At 41.2% G+C, this 21,677-nt stretch overlaps 1 protein-coding gene across 2 annotated transcripts in view; it reads left to right on the top strand.

Annotated features, from left to right (window-relative positions):
• Positions 1-21,677, top strand: part of WDR70 (WD repeat domain 70) — a 136,736-nt gene that overhangs the window by 67,248 nt on the left and 47,811 nt on the right. For both annotated transcript variants that reach the window (XM_060690705.2, XM_060690706.2), the window contains exon 10: positions 8,132-8,306. In XM_060690705.2, the coding sequence (XP_060546688.1) occupies positions 8,132-8,306 (175 nt within the window). The remainder of the gene's footprint in view (positions 1-8,131; positions 8,307-21,677) is intronic.

Below are 21,677 nucleotides of genomic sequence, written 5' to 3' on the forward strand. Positions count from 1 at the left end.
GAGAAGCCAGCTGGGTAGGTTGCAAATGGCAGTCACTCTGAACCCGGGCAACTGTTGTAAATACAAGGCAATTTCCAAATGCCCAGATTTTGATCACATGACCCTGGAGATCCTGTGATGTGTGAAGACAGTTGTAAGTCACTTTTTTCAGTGCTGTTGTAATTTTGAACAGTCGCCAAAGGAATGGTTTTAGTCTAGGATTACCTGTATCCAGAAATGTCAATTATTGAATTATTATTGAAATAATTATTGAAATAATATCAATAAAGTACCACAACCAATTAAATAAACTTTAGGGTTGAAATGAGTTGTCCTTGGTGTTCTCCGAACTTAGTTGTATACTAGGAGTCAGCAACCTGCGGCTCTGGAGCCACATGTGGCTCTTTCATCCCTCTGCTGCGGCTCCCTGTCACTCAAAATATGCGTCACAACCACCAATGTGCGACATCTGCCGGTATGCAATTTATTGAGCTTTTCAACCCCCAGTACGCCAACCCTGGATAAATTCAAGAAAATAAAAGTTTCAGAAGAAAACAAAACATTTAATTCAACTAGATATGCTAGTTTTGTGGCTGCTTAAGAAATAGTCAGGCACCGGAAGGGTTTTGTGGCTCCCGGTGTTTTATTTTCTGTGGGAAACGGGTCCAAATGGCTCTTTGAGTGTTTAAGGTTGCAGACCCCTGTTGTATATTGATGTCACCTGGCTTGGGTAATGAAACATCTGCAAGAAAACAACCACGCTCAGAGAGGATCAAGGTTAATAGCAGTGTTAATCCTGCTGAAGTCTGAAAAAGTGATTCCTGAAATACTGAGTTATAGGTACAGAAGGTTCATCACTGATTTATGGAATATTATTAGCAAAAATATTTCCATATTTTGATTTTCCAGTATCTGATGCTAAGAGACATTAGCTTGACCAGCAAGCACGTGTATTAAATATATATTAAAAAAAATCAGTATACCAATGATAAGATATATTTAATGAAAGAAGTTATTGGAGAATGATTAAAAAATTGGACTATGATGACTATGATGGACAGTGATGAACATGATAGCAGTCTCCCAATATTTGTGAGAGTGTCACAAAAAAGAATAGGTTAATCTATTCTCCAAAGAAACAGAGATCAGAATAAGAAGTAATCAATGGAAGCTTATCAAAGAGAGATTCAACCTAGAATTAAGAAAACAATTCCTGACAGTGAGAACAATTAATCAATCGAATGGCTTTAGAAGTTGTGGGTGCTTCAACACTGCGAATTTTTAAGAAGAGATGGGATTGGGTCTCCTGCGTGGGCAGGGGATTGCTGGTGCTTACCTATAAAGCCCTTCATGGCATGGGCCCGGGGAACTTGCAGGACTACCTCCTACCAGCCTCCCACCGCCCAGTGCGCTCACATAGCTCACCAGTGCGCTCACCAGACAATGTTGGCCGGTGGCGCCCAGGATGAGGGCGTTCTCTGTGGTTCCATCGACCCTCTGGAATGAGTTACCCACTGGGCTCCGGACGGCCCCCGACCTCTGCACTTTCCGCGGCGACCTGAAGACATGGCTTTTTCAGCAAATTCCCTGATCTGCCGGGAGTTTTAATTACTTGGGGATTTTAAATTGGATTATTTTAATATCATTTTATTGTCGTGTTGTTTTATCTTGTGAGCCGCCCCAAGTCCTACGGGAGAAGGGCGGCATATAAATATGATAAAGTAAATAAATGAATGAATGAATGAATGAATGAATGAATGAATGAATGAATGAATGAATGAATGACCTCCAAGGTCTCTTCCAACTGTGATATTCTGTATTCTGTAAGAATAAACTTGTGTCTCTAGCTCTTGTTTTTGTAAAAAACAACAACAACAACACCCTTTTCCTTGTACTTAGGGACCCATAATTCTTTAGGAGTACAGTTCTCTTTGGTTCTCAGATTTGTTTGTGGTTTTAGGTTAATTAGTGGCTTTGTGCACAGGAATTCCTTGGGTGTTTATTGGCTATTCCTCCAAATTTGTGAGCACTTTAAAACTTTATGCCTCTCTTTAGTGTAGTAAAGCTAATTAGATAAATTAAACAAATGGATCCCATTTATAAAGCCTGGTTGATCTCTTAAAACAGCACATGGTATGTTCTCTGTTTTTTTTCCCTACAAATAAATGTGAAGGACTCTGTGTATTGTCTTTCTAGTAAGAATATATATCTCCAAAATTCTATGGAACTCAGAACTTGAATAACAAATAACAGAGTTGGAAGGGACCTTGGAGGTCTTCTAGTCCAACCCCCTACTCAGGCAGGAAGCCTTATACCATTTCAAACAAATGGTTGTCCAATCTCTTCTTGAAAACTTTCAGTGTTGGCGCACCCACAACTTCTGGAGGCAACTTGTTCCACTGATTGTTTTGTTAGGAAATGTCTCCTTAGTTCTAGGTTGGTTCTCTCCTTGATTAGTTTCAAACCATTGCTTCTTGTCCTGCCTTCAGGTGCTTTGGAGAATAGCTTGACTCTCTCTTCTACCTCCCTCTCAAGAATACTGCTTGATTTGTTAATTGGACTAATGTTGTTCAGATTTTGTCACTGGTTTAGAAATTGTGTAATTGTTTCATGACTCTGTTAAGAGCTGCTTTATTGTTTTATAATCTATGGCATGTTCACCCTATATATATTAAAAAAGGTGCATGAAAAGAATTAGCCTGGGATCCCTTTCATATTCTGAACAGTAGTGGTATTAGAACTGTGCCATGCTGACACCTCTTTGCACTGTTTGATGAGTTCAAAAGTCTGGATTTATTTGGCAGAAGGCAATACCAAATCATTCTTTAAGCTAATTTGCTCCAGTTTTTGTAGGCTTATGCTCTGTGACTCTGAACATGATGTTCTCGTATATTAAAAAAGTTAATTTGTGGTAAGTTGAAAGTTTTGTAAATAAACTTTATTTAAGAATCTCTCTCTCTCTTTCTCTCTTCCCCGGTCCCCCCCCCCAGTCTCTTTTATTTATTCCCTGCCTTTATTATTTTTACAAATGATTCAAGGCAGCGAATATATACACCATACCTTCCTCTTCCTATTTTACCCACAACAACCCTGTGAGATGGGTTGGGCTAAGAGAGAATGACTTGCCCAAAGTCACCCAGCTGGCTTTCATGGCTAAAGCAGGACTTGAACTCACAATCAGCTACTTTTGATGTCTTTAGCCACCAGACCGACTGGCTCTGTATGTCTGTCATCTGTCTTATCATATATAAACCCATCAGCAGGTAGAATAATCATGTTTGAGAATCTTTAACTATGGACTTTCCCACACATGGATCCCTTGATGGTGGACTACAGTGACCATAACCTCTGGTCATTAGTCAAATAGGCTGAGGACGATAGGAACCATAAAAACAACATTGGGGGATTCAGAGTTGATTGATATCCAATTCAGAGACTCAAATGCTCAGGATGGGGAGAAAATGGGTCATATTAAACCACACACCCCATCTCTCTCCAGCCTCCATTTATTAGACAGAGCAAGTACAGCTGTCAGCATAATCCAGAAATCAAGCTCTTCCTTAAGAGAATATTCTGGAGGTTACAGAAACATGGGCATAGAGCTGTGAGCATGGCCTGTTTTCTTTCTATATTGTGTGTGCTGACCTATATATTTGAAAGGTTATAGACTAGTGATGGCTAACCTTTTTGCCATCACGTACCAAAAGTGGGGAGAGCACGGGGGTATCACGTGTGTGTGTGCCCACACCCATAATCCAATGCGCCCCACCCCACACACGTGACCCTCTCCCCACGCTTTTGGCACGGTGGGCCCGGTAGGCCCATTTTTCACCCTCCTCAGGCTCCAGAGGCTTTCTTGGAGCCTGGGGAGGGCAAAAACAGCTTCCCCCCTCCAAGAGGCCCTTCAGAGGTCGGAAATGGCCTGTTTCCCAACTTGTGGTGGGCCCGGAAGGCCTGAAAGTCAGCTGGCCGGCATGCATGCACACTGGAGCTGAGCTAGGGCAACACTCGCGTGCCCACAGATATGGCTCTGCGTGCCACCTGTGGCACGTGTGCCATAGGTTCGTCATCACGGTTATAGACTGTTCACAATTAGGATAGCACAACTTCTCTTAGTTGAAGGAGGATATCAATAGGGCCTCAATGGTCTATAACAGTGGTCTATAACAGTGTTGGCAAACCTTTTCAGCACCAAGCGCCAAAATGGGAGCATGCACGTGGGGGGGGGAGCACCAGAAACCAAAAGAGCAGCTCCTCATGTGCACGTGCGGGAGTGCCGTAAACTGGAAGAGCAGTTCTGTTGGTGAACCTATGGCACACATGCCGGAAGTGGGACGCAGAGCCATCTCTCCAGGCACGCCAGTCATTGCCCGTTGCTCTTCCAGGTTCACTGGTCTTCGCACGTGCGGGCGTACTGGAAACCAGAAGAGCAGCTCCCTGGCGTGCATGTGCGTGCCAGGAAGCTGAGCTTCCAGTTTCCGGTGTGTGCATGCATGCCGGTCACCTGGTCTTCTGGTTTCTAGTGTGCATACATGTGTGCGCCGGAAACCGGAAGCTTAGCTTCCCGGCGTGCGCATGCACACCAGGGAGCTGCTCTTTGGTTTCTGGTGCTCCCAGAAACCTGGAAGAGCAACGGGTGATGGCTGGCATGCCCGGAGAGATGGCTCTGCGTGCCACTTCTGGCATGCGTGCCATAGGTTCACCATCACGGGTCTATAATATCCCAAAATTCTGACTCAGAAAGAGGTTGAGGGGAAAAAAATAAATAAATATTTTTTTAATATTATTTGTAATATTTATTTTCTCTCTCTCTCCAGAAGGGAAACTGGCCTGATAGAAGTATAGATTAAAAACTGCAATAGACATTATAAGCTCTTTTTATAGGGATATTCAACATCCCCAACACTCTATAACGTTACAGATTCAAGTCTTGATTATTCAAATCTACCACAATGAGCCAAAGAATGAGTAAAATACTGTTACATATATAGATATTAATATTTATTAGTTGAGGTTCTCTCTTCCAGTTTTGGTTTATTGTTAATCTTTAACTTTTTTCAGTATACGATTAAGAATTCTTCTGTAGCCTGGACTATATTATTGTAATTGCATTCAGATGCAGAGTTTTCATGTATGTAGTTTATTCAGAAAATCTTTTGCCAAATAAGCATGGAAAACAGCCCTGCCTTTCATTGTTGTTTTGGGGTTCTTCAGTTTTGGCCTTTTGTGTCTTCAGAGCTATAAGATACTGCAACACTACAGCATCTTGTATTTCTAATGCATCAGACTCTTATTTTAAAAAGATGTTAGGAATCACCTAATAAAATCTTTTCTAACAGTGCAAACATTCATAAAGTTCCGTATTTAATTGGCAAAGACACAGAACTGAATACTCAAGTTTATTACCTAATGCTGGCCTGCCATTTGCCTGCAATAGTAGATAAAATAATTAATAGAAGAATTGGAAGTGAAGAATTGGATCCCTGGTCATAGTGATGCAACAATCCTTTTTCCATTCATCTGCATCCAGGAGTTTCAACTAGCTTCATTCATTTTACTTGTTGTGTATATCAAATTTATCTTTTTTTTCCCTGTTTCCTAGTATCAAAGTATTTGTAGTTTGCTGTTTCATCATACAGATAGTCCCTGAGTTATGAATGGTCCTTTAGTGACCATTCAAAGTTACAACTGACCTTCCCAGGGCTGCTTACGACCTGGATTTGAAGTTCTCATGACGGTTACATAATTACATTTTTGGCACTTAGCTACTGACCTTCATTTATGTCCATTTGCATTTATTCTGCAGTCACATAACTGCAATTTGCAATGTTTTTGACCAGAAATTAATATACTTCCTGTTTTGGCAAAAAAAAAAAAAAAAAAAACCGCCCATGGAGTCTCTTAATGATTGCTTAACAACTGCCACAAAAAGTGTTGTAAAATCAGGCATAGTTATATGGTGACCTGCTTAACAACCAGCACTGCTTACAGCTACAATTTTGGACACAATTATGGTTGTAAATTGAGGACTAGCTGCACTTAGTTATACATGAGGGATGTGTTTGTTATAAATCCTGACTTGAAACGGGATGTATTTTGGCAACAATAAATGTAGTTCTTTAAATCCCCATGATCACTCGTAACAGTAGGGCTGCCTCCGAATTTTTTCTTTTCATTGTACAACTGATAGGAGGAACACATTTACGAATTCGTGTAAATCTAAAAGGAAATGCAAATTTAGGGGACCTAAAACTGAACCCAGGAACATTAAGTTGTACACAAAAATTATTTACATTCTCAGGTCATTAATATATGCTTATTGTCTTCCAAAAGAGTATTTCCATCCCTTTTAGAATTGCTTCAGATCACTTCTTGGCATTTAGAAGCATTTCATAGAATCTGCTCCACAGATGTAGAACCACTTTTAAAAAAACCAACAAGTTACATGTAAACAGGGTATGTATTCTGCATTACGTGTCAGCCTTCTGAGCTGAGAAGTGTTGTGTAATTTTCAGGGTTTTGTTTTTAGCCCCGATACAACTCTGAATTTAAATGCACTTTGTCTAAGGTCAGTGTTTTAGATTGACTTGTGTTAAAATTTGGCAGCTCATTTTTATGCTTGGTTTCTACAAATGCTAGTATTTTTCTGATTAATCCAAGCAATGCACATACTACATTATGTAGCTAAAGAAGAAAATGTCAAGTAGTTCTTTTTCCAATTCTGTTTATAAAAGAGCAAAGTGATGGATTAATCCCCATCTATTAGATAACATACTTTGCATATTTTATTTTGTGCCCTTTTATCCCATTTTTATTCCCACACAGCAAGAATGGGGATCCTATACTCCCACTACTGAGCCAACTGATAGTAATTCTGGATTTGTAGTTTCAAAACTACATCTGCAGGCTAGAGATTCTCCATCTTTGCCATAAAATTGCAATATAATATCTGTGGGGTTCACAAGCAATCTTTCATTCAGGCACAGAAAAGACAGTGACCTGATTAAGTTCAGGAGGTGGTTCTTTCCCATTGTTCTTAATCCACCTTGTTTCACTGGCTAAATCAAGAGGACTATGCATTAAACAAATAAAGAAATGTATGGAAAAGTAGAGGACAAGTGAAGTGAAAGGAAAATCACTTCATGCTTAGCCATTTTTTAATTTAGGTCCCACTTAGATCCCATTCATCGTTTGCCTGTTCATCACAGAATTTTGTATCAAATTCTGGATCTGGAATATTACTTCCATGTTTACTGCCTTCTCAAGACAGCAGATCAGAAAGGTGAATCATAGGTATTTTATGCAGAGTCAAATCTGTATGTATCTCTATATCTACCTACCTACCTACCTACCTACCTACCTACCTACCTACCAGAGATGGGTTTCAGCAGGTTCTGACCAGTTCTGGAGAACTGGTAGCGGAAATTTTAAGCAGTTCAGAGAACCGGTAGTAAAAATTCTGACTGGTCCCGCCCCCCATCTATTCTCTGCCTCCCAAGTCCCAGCTGTTCAGGAGGAAATGGAGATTTTATAGTATTCTTCCCCTGCCACGCCCACCAAGCCACACCCACCAAGCCATGCCACGCCTACAGAACCGGTAGTAAAAAAATTTGAAACCCACCACTGCTACCTTCCTACCTACCTACCTACCTACTTATTTATCTGAGTCTCCGTGGCTGATGATGGACTTGAACTGGGTCTCTCTGTAACCATTCTACCACCATGATTCTTTGGGCATTTGATTTTTGCTTATTGTAACTTCTGTTTTTTTTTTTTTTTCCTTTAAAGATTTTCAGAATTTCATGTAAGAACTCAGTAGTTGCCCAGTTAAAATTTAACATTGGATAGAATTTGAAGCAAAATCCACTTGAAAAAAGAATTTGACAGATTCATTTATAGCTGTTCCCTATGTGGCTTAACAAGAGGGAGATACATATGTATCTCTCACATTTTATTAATTTTATTAATTAAAAATTAGTTGTATTTGTGGCTTGCATCATAAGGAAAATTAGATATTTGCATATATGTATATGTGTGTGTGTATATATATGTATGTATGTATGTATGTATGTATTATATATAGGTATGTATTAGAATGTACTTATCATATCTATACATAATTATTTGCATTATTTCTGTGCTTTTTCCCTAGGACTGTAAGGACGTGGGATGTTACTAATGAGAAAAACCATAAAACTGTGTTTAAACCACGTTCAGCTCAAGGTAAAAGGGTGATTCCAACAAGCTGCACCTACAGCAGAGATGGTAAACTTATTGCAGCTGGCTGCCAAGATGGGTCCATCCAGATCTGGGATAGGAATATGAATGTAAGTAATCATGTTTTCCTAATTCAAATTGACGGTATGATATACTAAGTGAATTCCTTGCCAGCTTCCACGTTTTATTTAATTTTAACAGGTTTACACATAGTCCTCGATTTGTGACCAAAGTTAGAACTGGAATTTCAGTTGCTAAGTGATGTCAATTAAATGAATTGTCATGTGACCAGACCCGATTTTACAATCTTTTTTTTTACCATGGTTATTAAGAGAACGCAGCTTCCCCAATTAGCATTGCTTGTTGGAAACTATCTGGGAAGATCACAAATCACAATCACATGACCCACAAGACGCTGGTTGTAAACATGAGCCGGTTGCTAAGCTGCTATATTGTGATCACATGACGGCACAGTGGTGTGACGGTTGTGGGAGGACAGATCATGAATCATTTTTTCTGAGGCCTTTGTAACTTTGAATCATTGTTAAACCGATGGTCCTAAGTTCAGTACTACTTCTGTGCCAAATGTTACCCAATTTACCACAAATCCATGCGATTCAGTGACTATTTAGGGGTCTTAAGCTGAAAATGATAGTGGTAGGTGAAATGAGGACCCAGATTGTGGGGGCAATAAGCTGACTTTGTATAAATATACAAAAGTATGAAGGCTATTGCTTAACACATTGTAAGCCGCCCTGAGTCTCCGGAGAAGGGCGGCATATAAATTAAAGCAAAAAAAATAAATAAATAAAAATTGGTCCACACGAGGACTGGTTTGTTAGTCCAAGGTCTATAATACTGAAATCTTTACATTTATAGATATAAACATTTTTAGTCAAAATGAAGACTATTACAAATGTACTGCTAAACATTAAAAAAAAATCCCTGCAAAACAGAGCTATTATTTTGCCATTCTATTTGTCTATCTAAGACATGTGGATACCTCTGCAATAATGTTAGGGTTATTATTAATGTCAAGTTGGAAGTGTTGTGAAGAACATGGAGAACATCTAGGACCATGATGGCACCGCACATGCATGCACGCCTCCCACCGGCCATTTGGTCTTCAGGTCTCTGCTGCACAGGGGCATGGTGCATGTGGAGGACAGGGTACATGCACGGGGGGTGCAGGTTGGTGGAGGAGGCTTTCCAGGCCCAAAATGGGGTGCAGGGGGCCATGCGAGGGCACATGTGTGTGGGGGTGCTTGCAATGCATTTTGGGGGTTCTAGCATGCACGTGTGAATTTGCGTGCACGCTTTGGGCACTTGGCACCAAAAAGGTTAAGCATCACTGATCTAGGATTATCCAAGCTGAAAAATCCAGCGGTACTGAAACCCCAGGCAGGGGATTAAATTAATTAAATTAATGTTGTGGGGCCATCTGTGGTCTGTCACTAAGGGTCTGAGCTCCAGGAACTAGTTGCAAAGGTTTGTTGGGAGAAAAATGTCATGTCTTCATAAATGCCTGAAAAAGAGTGTCTCATTTTTTAGAAGACAAACAGAAGTTCATAAAAAAAAGAATAAGTAGGCTATTAGGACTCGTATTGTTAATTCCCTAGTAGGAACCTTAATATATGAATACATTTAAGTTAAGTATGAGGAACTTGTCAGCTGGAAAGTTGAGAGGCTGGGTTCAAGACCTGAGCGCCTCACAAGTGAGCTGCCGTTACTTGCCCTGGCTCCTGCTCACCTACCAGTTCGAAAGCATTCAAATGTGAATAGATAAATAGGTACCACTTCGGTGGGAAGGTAACAGTGTTCCCTGCAGCTTGGCATATAGTCATGGTGGCCACATGACTACAGAAATGTCTTCGGACAATGTTGCCTCCCTCAGCTAAGAATGATGAGTACCACCTCTAGAATTGGATATGACTGAACAGGGGAAACCTTTAAGTTAAACAGATGAAGAAAAACAGCATCTGAAAAAAATTATTCTGTTCAAAGGAGTTTGAACCATGGAAAACTTCTAAATCCTCCACTGTTAAAACACTTTTACTAGGTTTATATTGGAAACACCAGCAGATATAAAAAACAAAACAAAACTAACAATCAAAATAAATTCAGATATATTAACTTGTGATGGTCTATTTTATTTCTTTCTCAATTCATTTTAAAAACTTATCATAGTCTAGCTCTCTGGCTTTTAAATTGCCATCTAAGCTGATGGCAAGGTGGTAGACGTGTGACAACTTACAGGTTACAGTGTATGCTAAATTCTGTGGGGAAATATAATTTATTGATTTGCCAGAACACAGGATTCCACCATGATTCTAAGATAACATATCTACCTTTTGATCTTATAGTACAGGAGGGGGCAACATGCATACTCTAAATATTATACTTTTCAGAATGCCTCATGTTTGACAATGTTGGTTGAGGCTCTTGGGAAGTGGAACTGAGTAATTGACTGAGGGATACAGGTTATTCACCTTTCAAATCTGCAACACAGAAGAGGGAAATTTAAGAATACTTACTACTTAAAAAACAATTGCCTCTTATTAAAAGTTCAGTGTGGCTAACCTTCATAAAGCACAATGGAATTTATTTTATTCATTTACTGTATGATGAATCCAAGGCACTATGAAATATTAATACATACAGCAGCTGAAATCGATAAAAAATTTAAAAAGTCTCTACACTGCTCTGGGTTAGAATGGCAGAAACTATGCCTGCAAGGCAAAAACCTCACAGAATGGTCAAATATTCTGTTTCTGTAGCCTTTCCCAGGGTATATAAGGTAGGCAATACCTTTAAAACTCTGCTTCATTATAGAGATGGTGAGATGGACATCAAACAAATTTAATCAATGATAATAAATAAATAAAAACTAGAGTGAAAGCAGAGAGGAGGGGGTCCAGGCCCTTACCTGAATCATTTAGCTTCACTTTGACCAAATGGAAAATATGAGTTGAAAGAAGTACAATTTTGCCATGTTTGTAGAGCTGTTCTAGCTTGTTTATCTTAGACAAAAACAAAGCTTTTCATTAAAGGATAACATGATGTTATCACAGGATGATTAGAAAAGCTAAGCAGGGTTGGCTCATAAATGCTCCTTTTCAGAGGCAAACATCTTGCTACAACTTTTTAAAATGATAGTTCATATGCAAGGTATCTCTGTGTTAAAGAAGCTAAATTTACCTTTTGGAGGACAGGGAAATATACTTTAGCACAAATCGTGGTGGCATGCTGTGTAACAAAGCAATAAACTAGGTCTGAAAAGTGGAAGCCATCTCAAGCATTTTTTGGTTTACTAAAGTTCTACTGACTGGAAGAGTGATTCTCAACCACCTAATTTCCCTTCTCCAAGTCCTTAGTTTTGTCACTTTTTCCGATATTTATGCTACAGTTACATTGTTGCATGAGAAAAAGTTTTATTTATTTAAGTTGTTAGTAAGGGAACTAAAGCTTCGCGTTGACTTGAGAACCAAACACCAAAATAGCTCGTAAAGTCACTGCAAAGTAATCCTTGTGTAACAACTACCGTTGAGACTGGAATCTCAGTTGTTAAGCAAAGCAATCATTAATGAGACATCATATCACTGCCCATATGGACTGCTTTGCTCAACAACCCCAACCCAATGCAACTAGCATTCCCAGTTGCAGTTGTTAAGCAATCACGGAAGTTGGTTCATGGATGAAGGTTTAGGTGAGGAGTGTGAGTGTCTCTGAGAGGGTGGGGCAGATCCCGGAAGGCTTCATTCAGGAGCTGAAAATCCTCCCTGCTGAAATCCAAGGAGGATTTTCAGCGTCTCAGAAACAGTCACTCACAGACATCCTCTGTCCGTCCTGCCGGGGACTAGCCCATCCTCCTAAGATATCCCATGTTCCTTTTTTTACCATGCTGCCTTTCCATTTAGGAGCTGAAAATTCTGCTTGGATTTGGGGTCTTTCTTCTCTATAGGGGCTGGCTGAAAGAGCTGCCTGCTGAAGAATATCAGCTCCTTCCTGTGCATGGAAGGGAACACCTACAAGGTGCAAAGATGGAGCTTAAATCATCAAAACAAATAGTTGCAATCTGCAACGTGACAGGTGTCCAAGATAGCAAAAATGATGTTGTAATACAATCCCACCCATTTTTTACTTCTTTCACTGCTGAATGCATGTACAAAAGGGGTGGAGCTGGCACTACAACATCCCTTCCACCATCTTTTTTCTTTTTTAAAAAAACTTCTACTTATAGTTTTCCAGGCTACAAAAATCAACATTTGAGACTTCACGTTTAGTAAAATCAGCATGAATTGCTTCTGTGAATTTTAAGGATAGCAATAGCACTTAGGCTTATATACCACTTCACAGCCCTCTCTAAGTGGTTTACAGAGTCAGCATATTGCCCCCAACTATCTCATTTTACCAACTTTGGAAAGTTGGAAGGCTGAATCAACCTTGAGCTGGTTAGGATCGAAATGCCAGCAGTTGGCAGAATTAGCCTGAAATACTGCATTTTAACCACAGCACCACCATGGCTCTGTAAAGGATGTTGATATCATGCTGAAAATTAATTTTCCCTTTGGCTAAATACATGATTCTTATGTTTTTATAACATTGTCTTTCTAAATCAGGGGTGTCAAACTCAAGTCCTGCGGGCCGGATCCAGCCCATGGGGTGCTTAGATCTGGCCCATGGGGCCACCCTGGAAACAGGGAAGGACCAGCCCGCGGTGCCTCTGCCAGCAAAATCTGAGCTAGGAAGGGCCGTGTGTGGCCCTCCTGAGCTCCGTTTTCACTTGCAGAGGGTTGCAGGAGGCTGTTGCAGCTGGAAACTGAGCTTGGGAGCCTGTTTTCACTGGCAGAGCACTCAGGCCACCACAGGTGCCCCCGACATGAATGATGTCGAGCTGTCCATGCCTACCCTGGCCACACACCCCTGAGGTCAAACCCAACCCTAATGTGTCCCTCAATGAAATCAAGTTTGACACGCCTAAATCATATTTGTTTCCGTTTGGACTGTACGTGCCACATGAATAAATGAATTGTTTTGCCTTTTTTAAAGAAATGTTTTCTTTAGAGTTTTGCCTTGTATTATGCATTTATAATAGTGGGACCCGGTGACTCAGTGGCTAAGATGCTGAACTTGTTGATCGAAAGGTCAGCAGTTCAGCGGTTTAATCCCTAGTGCCGCGTAACGGGATGAGCTCCCATTATTTGTCCCAGCTCCTGCCAATCTAGCAGTTTGAAAGCATGTAAAAAATGCAAGTAGAAAAATAGGGACCACCTTTGGTGGGAAGGTAACAGCATTCCATGCGCCTTTGGCATTGAGTCATGCTGGCCACATGACCATGGAGACGTCTTCGGACAGCGCTGGCTCTTCGGCTTTGAAACGGAGATGAGCACCACCCCCTAGAGTCGGGAATGACTTGCACATATGTGCAAGAGGAACCATTACCTTTACCTTTATGCATTTATAAACATTTTGTACAATTCAAAATATAAATTCACTGGGTATTTTATTATGGTTATCAATCTTTACTTCTGTTCATATGACAAATGAATGGTTTCATGTGAACCTTTGAAGAACATTTAGCTCCATCTGGAAATTTCTTGAATAAATATAAGATGAAAGACATCCAAATAGACAGTATTATTTTTTTTTGCAAGCTCAAGATAAAGTTTCCATACCCATAAGTATCCCATATTTTTTATTCCAGAGGTATGCGTGCCAGACCTCTGCTACAGAACCTGAAAAATCACATGCAGCATGCCAGAAGCAAATATTAGCTATCTCTCTATACACATCTAGTCCTGCCAGTAATTCCTAAGTTCTAGCATGAAGTGCTCCTCCCTGTTGCTAAAAAAAGACAAAAATGAACCATTCTTCTATTTAAGTGCATAGATCTTCATTTTATATCTTTATTCAAGTGGATGCTAACAATAATTGAAGAAACTAAAAAGTTTTTAAAATACATTAAATACATTGTTTATAAGCTGAAATTGGTTAACAAAATCTGACAGATGAGGTTTATCTCCATTAAGAGCAGAGGACAAATATTGGATTGCCAGATAATGTATTCTATTGGGTATGAATGAGACAAGAAAAGGCTGTCTCCACTAAGCCAAGTTATGGGTTTCTGACAAAGGAGACCTCTTTACAAGAGTTGCTCTAGGACAGTGATGGCAAATCTTTTCAGCACCAAGTGCTGAAAAGGTTGTGGAAACGTCGCGCGCAGGCACACACGCTCTTCAGGGCCATGCTCCGGAAAAGCTGAACTTCCGGGTTCTGGCACGCATGCACACGCGACAATTAGCTGGCCGGCACGCATGCACACACTGGTTTTTGGCACTGCCATGCACATCAGCTGCCACGAAGGACAGCTGATTGTCCCATGCGCATGTGCACCAGAAACCCGGAAGACAAACAGGCAAGGCTGCGCATGCCAGGCGACATGGCTTCGTGTGCCACTTTGGGCACGCGTGCCATAGGTTCGCCATCATGGCTCTAGGAGCTACCTAAACTTTCTTGATTCAACTACAGTTTGATGAAAGCAAGGCCAGTTAGTGCTCAGGCTGTTTGTTTTTTCCTGTAATAGCTAGATTGCAGACTCCCATTTTTTTTTTACATACACACACACACACACACACACACACACACACACACACGCAGGTTACATACAGATAGTTCGTGCTTTACAACAGTTTGCTTAGTGACCATTCACAGTTACAACGGCATTTGTTACACAGTTACGACGACTTACAACAATTTTTCTCACTTATGACCGTTGCAGCATTCCCCATGGCCATGTGTTTTACATTGGGATGCTTGCCAAATGACTCACATTTATGACGGTTGCAGTGTCCCAGGGTCATGCAATCACCTTTCGCGACCTTCTGAGAAACAAAGCCAATGGGGGAAACCAAGCTTCCTTTAACCACCATGTTACTAATTTAATAATTGCACTGCTTCACTTAACCAATGTGGCAAGAAATGTTATAAAATGGGGCAAAACTCACTTAACAAATGTTTCACTTAGCAACATAGGTTTTCGGCTCAATTGTGATCATAAGTTGAGGACTACCTGTACTAATTTTTGGGCTACTCCATCTTGAATCACTCCCCCCCACACACACACAGACAAGAACAGAAACCCAGATTGCTCTCTGACTGAAAACACCACTCCCTCCCTCTCTCCATTCCTCCATCTCTCCCTTCCTTCCGGAACCCAACTATACATAAAATAGGAAGAATAAGGGTGGATTTGCTTTTGGCCCCAAATCCTCTTAAGGGCCTTCCAGTGGGGCAGCCCTTTTCATGACATCCTTTCTGTGCCAACGCTGTCAGCAAGCAAGTCAGCAAGCAAGTCAGCTCTGCGCAGCTTTCCTTTTTTAAGCCTGAGCCCCAGAAGACTAATGTCTGGTGATGAAGTCCTTGGCAAGTTGCCTCTGCTGGGAGAGCAAAATCTTGATGCTGTCCCTGCAAAAAAGGCGATGTTCCCTGCAACTCGAGGAATCTTTTGGCAGCTGCAATTGCCCAGACAGACAGGATGCAAGATGGTGAAGTACTTTGTGTTTTCTCTCAGTCTATCCGGGCAAGGTGTTTTTCTCCTTCGCCTCAAGTCATAAGAGATGCTGGAATATTTAAAAGCCATCGCTCTTCTATAATAAACAACTTATAGTAATACAGCACCAGGTTTGTTTGCATTCGCTAATTCAGAGACAAGAGACATAACACAGTTCCATATCTATTCTTCCTACCAAAAATAACCTGCTGGGTTCTTTTTAAATCTGTGAGATATATACCGTATTTTTCGGAGTATAAGACGCTCCGGACTATAAGATGCACCTACCTTTTTTGGGGGAGGAAAAAAAAAAAATCTGCCTCTGCCTCCCAGCAATTTGCCTCATTGCAGCAAACAGCAAACAGCCTGCTTTAGTTTCATTTTCATTTTCAGCACAGCCTGATTGGTACAAGAAAAAAAAAATCTGCCTCCCAGCAATTTGCCTCCTTGCAGCGCGCTGCAATAGGCAATGGCAATCCCTGCAGCCTGAAACAGCTGAGGGTCGGGAGGCCGATCCAACCGACAAGCAACTGCTTGTGCTAATCAGGCTGTGCTGAAGCTGAAACAGGCTGTTTGCTGCTTGCTGCAAGGAGGTAAATTGCTGGGAGGCAGAGGCCAAACGGTGGGGGCCAGCGGGTGGGCGGGGCTACATTCGGTGTATAAGTCGCACCCACATTTTCACCCTCTTAGGGGGAGAAAAGTGCGTCTTATACTCCGAAAAATACGGTATAATTTTCGCTAGTGCTTAACCTTTTGAAGACAACAAAATAGTACTTGTACTTCGCCTTTTGCAGTTCATGTACAGGTAGTCCTTGAGTTACGACCACCAATTGAGCCCAACATTTATGTGGCTAAGTGAAATGTTTTTTTCTTAAGTGAGTTTGTCCCATTTTACGGCTTTTCTTGCCACAATTGTTAAGTGAATCATTGCATTTGTTAAGTTAGTGACATGGTTGTTAAGTGGATCCCCTATTGATTTTACTTGTCAGAAGGTCGCAAAAAGCTGATCACCTGACCCCCAAGACAGTGCAACCGTCATAAATAAGAACCTTGGTGGCGCAGCGGTTAGAGTGCAGTACTGCAGGCTACTTCTGCTGACTGCCGGCTGACTGCAATTTGGCAGTTCAAATCTCACCAGGCTCAAGGGTGACTCAGCCTTCCTTCCTTCCGAGGTGGGTAAAATGAGGACCCAGATTGTTGGGGGCAATAAGCTGACTCTGTAAACTGCTTAAAGAGGCCAAACGGTGGGGGCCAGCGGGTGGGCGGGGCTACATTCGGTGTGTAAGACACACCCACATTTTCACCCTCTTTTGGGGGGGGAAGTGCGTCTTATACTCTGAAAAATACAGTATATATTTTCGCTAGTGCTTAAACTTTTGAAGACAGCAAAATAGTATTTGTATTTCACCATTTTCAGTTCATGTAACTCATGCAGTGCACAGTGCTGTAAAGCACTGTGAAGCAGTCTATAAGTCTAAGTGCTATTGCTATTGCTAAATATGAACCAGTTGCCAATTGTGACCACAGCGATGCTGCAACAATCGTAAGTGTGAAAAATGGTCATGTCACTTTTTTCAGTGCCATAGTAACTTTGAACAGTCACTAAATGAGCTGTTGTAAGTCAAGGACTATCTGTAGTGAAGAGGGGGGGGACAAAAGGGTAATTCTAGTTATAGAGCTGCTGCTTTTCTCTTTGTTACAAAGATAACACTAACATGATTCAAGGAAAAAGGGAGACTGTTATAAACTGCATGATACCCAAATCCCCCACGGAATAAGAAGACAGATACTACCCCATATCCCATTTCCCTCCTCAGAATTTATTTGATTTATTTCACTTTTCATGCAGAGTGATTAGTCTAGGCACCTCTTGTGTTGTTGTTTTTTTAGTTGGAAATATGAAATCCTTTTGAATCAGTGAACGCTTTTAAAATTTTGAAGCGGTGAGCATTTTTACAGAAATGCCTGCTCATTCACAAAACAGCTGCGGTGCAACAAAACACCAATTTACTAAAAGCAAAAACTTGTGGAATGATTTCCCACCACTCCATGTGGTCTCCAGCCTTATCTTTCTCACCTTTCTTTGCAGGAAGACATGTTTCTGAGCAAAATATTTGGAGCATATTTTCCGTCAGCCAGGGAAACATGCCCGCAGCAAAAATAATGTTTTCTTCCGATAGCGATGTACACAAAGCAGAAACACGGAGGAATAATATATTTAACAAACCTACTGGGACTCAGAAATTCAGCCAGACTATTTCAGCCAAACAAAAGCATGAATACTTGGGTTTTTACAAGGTTCAGCTGAGAAAAAAAATCTGGAAGTATCCTATCCATCAGTCTTTCTAGAATTTTAAACCCTCACCACCACCTTACCTGCCACTCTTAAATTCACATGCAGCACACCTGACTAGCCTTCCTCTCTCTGACAGAATGGAAAAGTTGAAACATGTTAACTTGTTGTGTTATCTGCCATTCATACAACGCTTTACTTGTGGCTGATAACTTGAGGCTGGGCAAATAGCTGGGAGAACAAATTAGTCTCGTTCTCTTACTCATTCACACACCATACACACACACACACACACACACACTCACACACACACACAATCTCACAGGAAAGGGGAAGTTGAGATAGCTAAGGATCTAACAAAGGAGAATATTTGTGGCTCAGGATCGCAAATGAAGGGTCCTTAGTGCTTTCTGAGCTTGGTGGTTTTGTTGCAGATGTTTCATTACCCAAGCTAGGTAACATCATCAGTGTAAGGAAACATCTGCAAGAAAGCAGCCAAGCTCAGAGACCTCCAAGGACCCCTCATAGCTAAGGATCTGGCAAGAAGTATTGTTCAAGATGAGTTCAAAAAAGAAGGGAGGTAAAAGATTAGCACGTGACCATGGAATTGGGCAGTTTGGGGCAGCTGGCAAGATGCAGATTGAATTGGAAAAAATGCTGTTTTCATAATAGATAAGTTTCCTTAGTGAAGCTATTCAGGATCGCAAATGTATAAGATGAAATGGTATTAAATAATCCAAAGATTCTTTAGAACTTCTTCAATTGTTCAATCAATCTTTAGTCTTCTTCAGTTGTTTACTTAAGCAGTATAGCAAATAGGGCCTGTAAAATGTTGCAGAATGGAGCATTTTAATTTGCTACCCAACTGTACCATCATCTTTTCTCAATTTAATTCCTCTTTCATTAAATTCAGAATACAATGGGCACTTAGCCTGCTCCATTTTCACAGCATGTATATTTTCCCCCCCAAACTGACAACCTAAAGATGTATAAGTTATCACTCCCATGCTATCGCCACATTGGATGTAAATGATGAGAATTCCCATCCCGCGAATGCCAACTTGGGGGACATAGTATCCCATCTTGTGAATCCCAATTTACATTTTTTTTAATTCATTATTCTATACTTTTTCCATCAAATCTTTAACAAATATCTCTGGAGACTGGAGACTTCTTCCAGTAGTTCTGAGAGATGATCTACTTAGATAGAAGATGAGCATCTTGAATGAATAAACAGGTGGATATAAATGTGGATGTTATTTACTTGTTGTTCTCTTTTGACACAATATATATACATATAGCAAAACACGCAAAAAGAACTAAGAAGTTTGATTTAAAAGAAAAAAAACAATACTACCATAGGAAACAGAGGTAATCTTACTATAAACATAATTTTTGCTTAAGCAAAAAAAGGAATCATTTCTGAATATTTATGACCCAATTATGAATCTCAGAAAAGCTACAGTGTAAGGACAAGACAGTGGTATAAACGTACCTTAATGTGTTGGTTTTGTTAAATAACAAGAAAAAAGGTGAACCTGCACTGCTACTGCATGAAGCATATTCTGAGCAGATGTTGATAGTAGACAGAAGGCTTGATGAAAACAAGGAATATTTTCCAGCTGTCTTTTACTTAACATATAACTCGTAGAGATGTTACGCAGAATGAAACCAGATATATCTGTGGAACAATTGATTTTTTTAAGGATTAATTTTTACTCCATAACTATAGTTGTGAAGAAAATGCTAATTGGTTAAAAACATACTGTTGACATAACTTTAACATAAATAAGGAATATATTTTAATCATTTATCCCCAAGGGAAAAACTCTCCAGGTTTTCTTGTGTTATTATTTCAGCCCAATCAGTATTTCCATTTTTTAGATATTATTGTTCCAGTGCAAAAAATTTATTAGTTTCAAGTATTTTGTTTTTAACAAATGTAGAATGTAACAACAGGAACTGAATAAAATATAGATAAATAAACTAAAATCTGAATTCTTTGGGAAAGGCTATTGGATGATTTTCGCAACTGCTCTAAAACAGGAGCGTCAAACTTGCGTCATCATGGCAACATCACATGATGTATCGGGAGTTTTTCCCCCTTCACTAAACCAAGCGTGGGTTTGGCCAGCGTGTGATGCATCTGGCTTGCAGGCCGCAAGTTTGACAGCCCTGCTCTAAAACATTCAACCCAAAAGAATGAATGATTGGACATTGCCGTCAAATTGCACAATCTACTGAGCCGTGGTGGCACAGTGGATATAATGCAGTATTGTAGGCTAATTACTGCTCACTGCCAGAAGTTCAATTCTGACTGGCTCAAGGTGACTCAGTCGTCCATCCTTCCAAGGATCACCCAGATTGTTGGGGGCAATGCACTGACTCTGTAAACTCCTTAAAGTGGGCTACAACGCACTATGAAGTGGTAGATAAGTCTAAGTTGTAATTTATATACCGTGTTTCCCTGAAAATAAGACATGTCCGGATAATAAGCCCAATCAGGCTTTTCAGCGCATGTGATAATATAAGCCATCCCTGCAAAATAAGCCCCCTCACCAACTACTTACACGCATGCACAGCCGGTCCCGCCATTTCCTCTGGTTGCTTGCCGTGCAACCAAAATGAGTTGAGGTGAGGCCAGAGGGGGGAAGGGGGGACATGCCCTCCCCTCCCTGTTCTTCGCACTGGCCGAGTGGCCCAACATGTCTCACCCCACCCCAATGGCAACAGCAGCCTGGCTGCTTCCCTTCCCCAGTGTCTCTTTATTGAGAGGGTGGGGCGGGGGAGAAATAAGACTAGTGGTGCGAGACGTGGCTTCCCTTGCTGTCTCTTCTCCCCCCACTTGCCGGGCATGGCAGGGCTCCTGCCCCTTGCTTAGTCACCCGCCCCCTTTAGGGATGTGATTTGGGGGTGGCAGGTGGGGTCGGTGAGAAGCGGGATGCAGGTCTTACCTTTAAAGCTCCGTCACTTTCCTCGCTGTTGTGTCTAGGGAAACATGCTGTAAAAGAAAACCTCGCAAGTTCAATCAAACTTCTCGAACTCGCGATAAGATTTTCTTTTACAGCGTGTTTCCCTGGACACAACGGTGAGGAACGCAACCGAGCTGGAAAGGTAAGACATGCATCCCGCTTCTCACCCGCCCTACCTGCCACACCCAAATTGCATCCCTAAAGGGAGTGGGTGGCTAAGCAAGGGCAGGAACCTTGCCATGTCCGGCGAGCGGGGAAAAAGAGACGGCAAGGGGAGCCACGTCTTACTCCACGTGTCTCGTTTCTCCCCCGCCCCACCTGCCAGCCCTCTCAATAAAGAGACGGCAAGGAAGGAAAGCAGCCAGGCTGCTGTTGCCATTGGGGTGGGGTGGGACGTGTTGGACCGCTCGGCCGGCACGAAGAACAGGGAGGGGAGGCAACGGCAATAATGGGACATCCAGTCCCATGCTTGCCACCTCCTGCACCCCCAAATTAATAAGACTCTCTGATAATAAGGCCAAGCCCTTATGGGGGGGGGTGTCAATAAAACCCTGTCTTATTTTCGAGGAAACATGGTAATTCCATCTATGGATTATCATTGTGGCCAATCTTGATGGCCTATTGAAAGTTAGGCAAAAAAATATTGTGCCAAAAAGAATTCCAGCTA

Source organism: Pantherophis guttatus, chromosome 2 (assembly GCF_059756535.1).
Source record: "Pantherophis guttatus breed Tessera chromosome 2, ASM5975653v1, whole genome shotgun sequence".
NCBI classification, from domain to species: Eukaryota; Metazoa; Chordata; class Lepidosauria; order Squamata; family Colubridae; genus Pantherophis; species Pantherophis guttatus.